The sequence below is a fragment of the Muntiacus reevesi genome, chromosome 7 (assembly GCF_963930625.1).
Source record: "Muntiacus reevesi chromosome 7, mMunRee1.1, whole genome shotgun sequence".
Classification (NCBI taxonomy): Eukaryota; Metazoa; Chordata; class Mammalia; order Artiodactyla; family Cervidae; genus Muntiacus; species Muntiacus reevesi.
The window spans coordinates 25,665,886-25,674,835 of record NC_089255.1 but is presented as its reverse complement, the minus strand read 5'-3'; the positions used below and the strand labels follow the sequence as shown (position 1 = coordinate 25,674,835).

General features: G+C 41.6%; 1 protein-coding gene across 1 annotated transcript; it reads right to left on the bottom strand.

Moving 5' to 3' along the window:
* Positions 1-3,013: 3,013 nt before the first annotated feature.
* Positions 3,014-3,610, bottom strand: RNASE11 (ribonuclease A family member 11 (inactive)). Its single transcript, XM_065940057.1, has one exon. The coding sequence runs from the start codon at positions 3,608-3,610 to the stop codon at positions 3,014-3,016; it is 597 nt and encodes a 198-aa protein (XP_065796129.1).
* Positions 3,611-8,950: the final 5,340 nt, after the last annotated feature.

The following is an 8,950-nucleotide window of genomic DNA, read 5'->3' as shown; positions in this document are numbered from 1 at the left end:
CAATCTGATCAACAGAAGAAAACATGAAAGGTAGGTGAGGAAGGGACAGAAGATGAAAGGTAGAACTAAGAGTCATTACTCTTTGTGGAGGTGTGTTTTGGAGCCCATCTTCCCAACTTTGCTCCCCCAATACTTCCACTAACAGACTCTGCCTCCCGTGCCCAGCAGAGCTCTCAGAAGGGGCAGTGAATGTGGCAGGACAAAGAGCTCAGCCCACAGTCCTATCACGAAGAACACGGGATTCTTGGAACAGCCTGAGCTGGGGAGACAAGGAGAGAACACGCCAGCAGCATAGCCTGCAGCTCTCACATACCCAGGGCTCTGCCAGCTTACCTGGCCCTGCTCTCTGACCTTATGCAAGACAAGCCCCACGGCCTACTCAAACTCGCCCATGAGGTCCCACACTCAAAGTCATCAGAGCAACTCCAGTCTTATCTCTAACATACAGAACTCAATTGTTCTGGATTGAGGCCCAGGGATTTGTATTTAATATCAATTCCTTAAGTTTTAAAATGTGTTAGGGTAAAGCTAAGAGGATGGAATGGAATCTCAAAGTACAGTGGATTTTTAAAAAGACATTTATTTCTCTCTCATATATCAGACCCAAGTTGAACAATTCAGGTTGGGAAAATAACTCTGCCTCACACAATTGTTTGGGCACATGGGCTTTTGCTCCCCTTTCTCTGTGGCTATTCCTTGAACAAATCATCATCTACATCAGCAGTCTCAACCTTTTTGGTACCAGGGACTGGTTTTGTGAAAGATAATTTTTCCAAAGACAAGGGCAGGGGGTGGGGGGTGGGAGTGGAGCAGGGGCCCTTGTGGTTTGGAAGCAGAAAAGGAACATGATGAAAACTTAATGTTGCAGAATCTGAAATCCTCTGCCTGTTGTCACCATTAGGGATCTTCAAATGCTATTATCTTGAAGGGGTGAGTGACTTTGAGGGTGAGGAGTGCTAGCACTCGGAAGGTCTGACAGTCTATGGCATCTTCACATTTGATATCTTTCAGACTTCATAGTTTGATGATTAGGTAGATTCTGGGAGATCAAAGCACCAAAGACTTGGAACCAAGAGCTCCTGATTTCTTCCGAGAACTGGAAAGGTTTGGTCTTAAGACCCTTTAGCAAATGCTCCTGACCTGGAAGGTGGTATCTGTTCTGCCAAGTCATTGTTCTTAGTTCCTGGTAAAGGAAGAAATCTGTAATAGATTCTGAACTAGGCTGAACTTACTTTTTCTTGTTGTTTAGTCGCTAAGTCATGTCTGACTCTTTGCGACCTCATGAACTGTAGCCTTCCAGGTTCCTCTGCCCATGGGATTCTCCAGACAAGAGTACTGGAGCAGTATTGCCATTTCCTTCTCCAGGGGACCGTCCCAACCCAGGGTTCGAACTGATGTCTCCTGCATTGGCAGGCAGATTCTTTATTGCTGAGCCACAAGAGACGCCTTACTTTTTCTTACATATTACCAAAAAACTCTCTCAGAACTAGTATAGTTATTGTCTCTGGGGCTAATATGCCCACCTCCCAGAGCTGAACTCTATAGTAGGAAAGAAGTTACTCAAATTTGAACCAAGTTTGAGCCAAGGAGAGACCTACTAGACTGCTCCACTACAGAGAGAGCCCATCTCACGTTTGGTGAGTGGGTGGTAGCTCCAGCCTGGCTACATGGAACTAGCCCTAGAATGGAACCCAGTGATATGGCTCCCTTCCAGGGCCTTGCAGTCTCCTCCCACAGAGAAGAGGATCTCAAACTCCAGGCACTTCTATAAGTTTCTTCTCCAGCTGCCAAGTGAAAAATAGTTGCTGAGAACATAACTATCAATATTTGGCCAAGACCATAGTGATTGTTTATTTAAGCAGCTATCATACTGACAAGGAAAATTCAGCTAAAAGATATAAAAATATCTGTCCTAATGTTGCATATTGGTTGATTGTCAGAGTTTTGCAGTTTCAGTATAATGAGAATTCTGCACCAGATATGAAAAACATTAGGAAAATTTATAGAGAGAGTGAGGTACAACATTCTATTTACATGCATTTATTTAAAATTAGGACATTGAAGATGCTTTTTTGGGTATACCAGTCTGCCGCCTTCCCAGTCTGCCAGCTTTCTAAATAAAGTCACTATTCCTTGCCTTAAAATAAAATTAGGACATTAAAAAGGATCTCAGGATAGAGGGAGGATGTATGATGAGGAATCAAGAATGCATACACACACATTTATGAACAAGATAACTGTTCAATTTTATGTAGGGTGTTGAACCATAAAGATTTACAAATAGACTTGGCATAGACTTGCTATTTCCCATCTTTCTACTTCCTTTATCCCCCCATGGCTTGCCATTCCTCTCCCAGGGCCCCTGAAAATCAAGACTACGCTTGAGTAAAAATTACAATGGAAGCTTTTTTTTTCTCTCTGTAGCAACTTGTGAAATAGATAGGGGAAAAGATGGAGGCATGGAGATTGGATAGGGCTAGAGCTGTTGACTGAAGGCAACAGCTAAACCAAAGGATCTTTTCTTTTGGCATCTTTTAGAGAACAGGCAGATCCCATGGCTACATAGGTGGGCACTCACACTTGTGTGCATGCATCAACATACATTTTCTTTGAAGAGAAGCAATGATAAAAATATCCCCCTGTCATTCACTATTTCTCTGAATCCTCTCAGTGGCAGTACAGTTACATTTCAATACTCTGTACTGGTTTGGAGCCTTCTCTCCTTAATTTTGTCAAGTTGGGTAAACTCTGCTTCTTGGCTTTATAGCTGAGTGAGGATGGAATTCAGTTTGGTTCAGAGAAAGTTTGTACATGCATATATGTATGTGGGAGAGAGAAAGAGAGAATGCATCTACACTCCAGCATCAGTGATACACTTCAACTGAATTATCTACAATTGTAGATTTGTTTCATTTCTCCAGTTGCTATAAATAATTAAGAGTTTCCTACAGTGCTGAAAGGATAGATGTGGATAATAGAAAGCAACAACCAATAATGAAAAGTTCTGTGGGATTTACAAGTTAGAGATACTAACTAACCAGCTCATCAGAGAATGACTTGTCAGCACTACCAAAATTTTCTTTAATGAAGTAACACCATGGTGTTGGCAACTGGGGGATTGTTTGCCCACAGTGAACTGGCATGTAGTGGTCCTTAGTTCTGGAGTCTCAGAGCAGCTTATGCATGAAGTCTGTCCACACTTGCAGCTGGGGGTTTTGGCGACCCCATCGACCACTTCCACGGAGCCATGGATGAAGTTATTGCTCAACTTGAATGACCCATTAGCTTCTGAAACTTTTCTCCAGACTGTCATGTCATTGCAATAATGTTTGTTATTACCTGGGTTGTGTTTGGAGGGCAAGCTATAATGTAATCTTCTGAAGGTCAATAATGAGGAAGACACATCTTTGGACATGCTGAGGCTGGTGTTTCTATATAACACAGTCAAATTTATTAATACCTCAATGGTCTGTTTTTCCTGGTCACTTTTTTCCATGTCATATTGCACCTCTTTCTCTAAAAATTCTTCTTTAATGATCTCCATTATACTTTCTGAAACTCCTGCAAAAATCACTCCCAGGCCAAGTAGCAGCAGAAAGAAGATCTCCATCTCAGATCTAGGGCAAACTCTTCTGCAGTAAAAACTAAAAGATAAAAATGAAGAAAATATTAAGTGAGTAGCTCTCTTTTCCTTATGACAGTCCCAGGGTCGACTCCTACATGTAAGATAAGACACCTACATCTACTAATGAAAGGATGAGATAGGAAAAAGACAATCAGCTATGTAGTCTGAAGATCCAACTTCAAACCCTTGTTTATCCACTAATAAGCAATTTATTCCACCTCATGTAACTAACTTCAGTTTCCTCTTGTGAAAAAAAAGAAAATATGAGAATTATATAAGATAATACATTTAAAGTACCCAGAACCAAGTAGTCATTTCTCTTTCTTTTCACCCCATCTATAATCTCACTGGTAAAGTCTGTAATCTCTGCAGTGGGTCCCAATAATCTCACTTAACATATTCTTCACTATTGCTGTGGATCCCCCAGCCTCACACAGTACCTGGTGCATGGCAGGCACGTGAAAAAACCACCATGATATTTTCCCATCTCTCATTTCTTTTCCCACTGATTCTCAGTCATGGAATTTCTGTCTTTACCAGTTCTTTTGGCAAGTTGATCATGTAGAGAAAGATCCCAGCTTGTTGCAAGGCAGGAAGTGAAATTGTATTCATTTCCTGGGAGTTTCTCTTACTAGATCTAACAACGGAAGGGGGTGCAAGAAGGAGAAGGCAGAACTTTCTGAGATAGAAGGAGGAGACAAAGTGGAACCAGTGATGCTCGGAGAACTGAATGCAGTGCCCACTTGGCTGTCAGAATCCCAGTGCCCTTGGGCAGTACCATTGCTTCTTCTCTTGTGAAATCTTCTTTGTTTATTTCCACTTCAACCCAGAGTAATTTTTGTTGTTTTTGAAACCCTACAGCATAGATAATATTGTGTTTGATTTTATACATTTTTTAAAAAATTTTTTAAGTTAGTTGGTACAGTTTTTCTCCTTTTTATTCAGTTCAGCTCAGTTCAGTCGCTCATTTGCGTCCAACTCTTTGCAACCCCATGAATTGCAGCACGCCAGGCCTCCCTGTCCGTCACCAATTCCTGGAGTCTAGAAATTTCTTGAGCCTGGAAAATAGCCACTGCTTCTTTTCATTCTCTACAGGGATAATGAACTATATATGTCCTAGTTTCTCACAATGTTTGCCAACAACATAACATGGTTTGACTACTGTAGAAAGTCCTTTACTTGAGGTCAGTGCTGGAAAATTCACAGTGAGATTCCCAGAAGGAACGGTTATTTGGGGGTAATAATTCTTTCTCTTGCTCTATAATGACCATCCCTTTTTTTCCCCTCTTTTTTTCTCTCCCACCTCTAAAAGTCTCCTTCCCTTATACTTGTATCTACTGTATTATCTCCTAATCACTAGTCCTTGCCCCTCCAATTCCTTCAATATGCTACTTTTCTAAAAACACACTTGCGGTGACACTATTTCAGGAACATTGAGATATTTCTCATTGTCTCTACAAGGTAATCTAATCTTCCGAGTCCACTTCATCAAAATTCTATTTGATCTAATCCCAAGCTGCCTCTCAAGGATAATCACCCATTATTTTGGTGTACACACCTGTTCCAGTCAAATCAGTGTGACCCACTCTCCTGTGAGTACACCCTATTCTGTCCTGTGTGTGAAATTAGAGCAAACACCCAGTACCAAAAATACATGAGCCTTAGTAATTGGGTTGATTGATTATTGATAGATTATTAAGAATTCAGTGGATGTTTTCATGTGTGTGCCTTGAGCACAGACTTGGTACAGGTTGAAGGGAGGAGGGAAGAAGGATTTGAACTGCTTCCTAAATATCCTCTACCATCACATCAATCAATTCAGTTCAGTTGCTCAGTCGTGTCCGACTTTTTGCGACCCCATGAATCACAGCACGCCAGGCCTCCCTGTCCATCACCAACTCCCGGAGTTTACTCAAACCTATGTCCATCAAGTTGGTGATACCATCCAGCCATCTCATCCTCTGTATCCCCTTCTCCTCCTGCCCCCAATCCCTCCCAGCATCAGGGCTTTTCCCAATGAGTCAACTCTTCGAATGAGGTGGTCAAAGTACTGGAGTTTCAGCTCACATCAATAGTGAGGTGCTAATAGGAAAACAGGAGACAACAAGGAAAAAAATAAACAAGAAGCACAGAACAGAAACACCCAGTTTTTCCAAAACATTTTACATGGGAAGAATTCACAGCCACTTGGGTTTGATTGGGGTTGCTGGTACCTATTTTTAAAAATATGCACCTGACTCCTTTCAAACTACAAATGTCTAAAATGTCACAATTCATTTGAATTGGGATTTGATCCTTGGAAAATGAAAATATTCCAAAGATAGTTACTTACTTTAATAGGAATGCATTTATCTGCAAGATTTTGTTTTTAAATACAAAGAAGGAGGTTAGAGGAGAAAGGGAAGGAAAAGTACTGGGAAGGAAAGAAAGGACAATGAAGCCTAGGGAGAGAGAGAGAGAAAGGAATCAGAAGTCAGAACATAGAAATGTAGGCCTAAAGCATTTCAGAAAAGCAAAAAGCAAAACCCATTTCAGCTACATTTTCCCAGGAAATGATTCTGCTACCAGGACCCAACCTGTCACACGGTAGGGGCCAGCTATGCCCTCTCAGCATCTGTTCTGACACTGGGGGCTCTGCTTCCCTGGTGATACCCACACTTTCATAAAGACAAGGACCATAGGATTCATTACTCGCAGAGAAATGAGTAATGGAACTCAGCTGCAAAAGGGCTACCCCAGAGAGGCAAGCCTCTACTTAAAAGGTTGCCAAGTGTTCTTTACAAATGATTGTCACACCCTTTCCTCCAAAAATGTCATCAGTCTGTTAGAACTTGATGTTTAACAATGACAGAGTTACCAACTAGCATAGGTTGATCTGACCTTGAATTAAGTACAACTAAATAATTGAATAGTTTGAAGTCTCTCAACTGAAAAGATAAGAACAGACCAGGCCCTTTAAAGCTTATGCATTGCCTGTGTCTGCTTTAGCTCAGCGATGAGTGTCTGGCTCTCACAGGATTAAACTGTCATAGCTCAGATTTAGTGACCCCATAACCTGGCCCTTACTTGCCTATTACCCCTTTTTTCCTTACTACTCCCTATCTCTGACAACTCCAAAAAGATTCTAGATTCCCTAAGAAATAGAATTGTGGAGTAATAGACCTGGCTGCTGCTGCTGCTGCTAAGTCTCTTCAGTCGTGTCCGACCCTGTGCGACCCCATAGACGGCAACCCACCGGGCTCCGCTGTCCCTGGGATTCTCCAGGCAAGAACACTGGAGTGGGTTGCCATTTCCTTCTCCAGTGCATGAAAGTGAAAAGTGAAAGTGAAGTCGCGCAGTCGTGTCCGACTCTTCGCAACCCCAAGAACTGCAAACTACCAGGCTCCTCGGTCCATGGGATTTTCCAGACAAGAGTACTGAAGTGGGGTGCCATTGCCTCCTCCAAATAGACCTGGAAAGAAGCTCAAAGATTATCTAGTTCAATCTCTTCACTTTACAGATGAGGAAACTGGTATAGAGGAACAGAACTTAATCAAATCCCCAGAATTAGGCGTCTCTATTTCCCTTCCTTCTCTTCTTTTGTCCTCTCATTTTAAAGACCCTCTGTCCATAGCAAATGAGGAGAAGCTAAACAGTCCAGTTGTAAGAACTAAAAGGGGAAAGAATGATTTGTCTGAGTCAAAGTAATCTCTGTTCCTTCTGGGGACACAAAGAGGAAACAGACGGAACCCTGAGAGTCTTGATCCCTCCCTGGGAAATCTTTATCCATTTCTTTCTAGACTCTAAGGGAAATGGTTTCTCACCAATTAGGCTTCTTCTGATCTCCTTTTCCTTTTCTTTCAAGGCACAGAGGCAGCTGTTGAATAAGAGCAGGTACAGCTAGAGTTATACACGTCATCCTTAAAGAAGACCTTAAGAGATGACCCCTACTCCCTCTACATTTAGGATAAAGTCTAGGGTAAGTGTGAGATGAATGAATTACTCACTCTGCAGGTACAAACTGTTAAAAGCCCAATAATCAAGATAAACATTATTTTATTGCAACATTTAAAAGTAAATTTAATGCACATGACACAAAAGAACCTATCTATGAAACAGAAACGAGCTTCACAGGTGGCAACAGTGGTAAGGAATCCATCTGCCAATGCAGGAGATGTAAGGGACAAGGGTTCGATCCCTGGGTCGGGAAGATCCCCTGCAGGAGGGCATGGCAACCCACTCCCTTTTCTTACCTGGAGAATCCCATGGACAGAGGAGCCTGGTGAGTTACAGTCCTTAGGGTCACAAAGAGCCTGAAACAACTGAAGCGATTGAGCACTCACACGTGAATCAGAAACAGACTCATAGACATAGAGAACAAACTTGTGGTTGCCAGAGGGAGGGGACAAGGAAGGGATGGATTGGGAGTTTGAGGTTAGCAGCTGCAAGCTATTATATAAATTTAGAATGGATAACAACAAGGTTCTAAATTATCATCTCAGTTGCTCTGTCATGTCCAGGTCTCTGCGACCCCATGGACTGCAGCATGCCAGGCTTCCCTGTCCATTCCCAACTCCCAGAGCTTGCTGAAACTCATGTCCATCGAGTCAGTGATGCCACCCAGCCATCTCATCCTCTGTCATCCCCTTCTCCTCCTGCCTTCAATCTTTCCCAGAATCAGGGTCTTTTCCAAGGAGTCAGTTCTTTGCATCAAGTGGCCAAAGTATTGGAGCTTCAGCTTCAGTATCAGACTTCCAATGAATATTCAAGACTAATTTCCTTTAAGATTGACTGGTTTGATCTCCTTGCAGTCCAAGGGACTCTCCTATGGTATAGGGAATGATATTCAATATCCTAGGATAAACCTTAATAGAATAGAATATGTGTATAACTGAGTCACTTTTCTATACCGCAGAAAGGACCACAACATTGTAAATTGACTATACTCCAATAAAAACAAAGAAACAAAGAAATAAATTTAATGCAAAATAAACCCTGCTGAACAGATATCAAAATTTTAAGTAACAGGATATGATCCTACACTGTTATAACTCATGCACCCCACCTCATCTTAAATCCAACCCTGTCAGAATGGGTCTTAATTTAAAATTCAGATATTTTGCTCATCAGAAATTTTTATATTGATCCTTAAAATTTTATTTCACTCTATGACTCTGGGGATTTTGGTGTTCCTAAAATTTTGGGTGTCAAATGAGTACGTTATTTCCCTTACCTAATTTCAGGCCTGTATAGGATTCACTCTTGGTTCTCATCAAATGACCCACAGAAAAAGGAGAAGGAATTAAAACACATATAGACTTTGTGGTTTAATTCAGTAGATTTTTT

Coding starts and splice junctions, on each gene's coding strand:
- RNASE11 (XM_065940057.1), bottom strand. CDS start 3,610: ATGGAGATCTTCTTTCTGCTGCTACTTGGCCTGGGAGTGATTTTTGCA.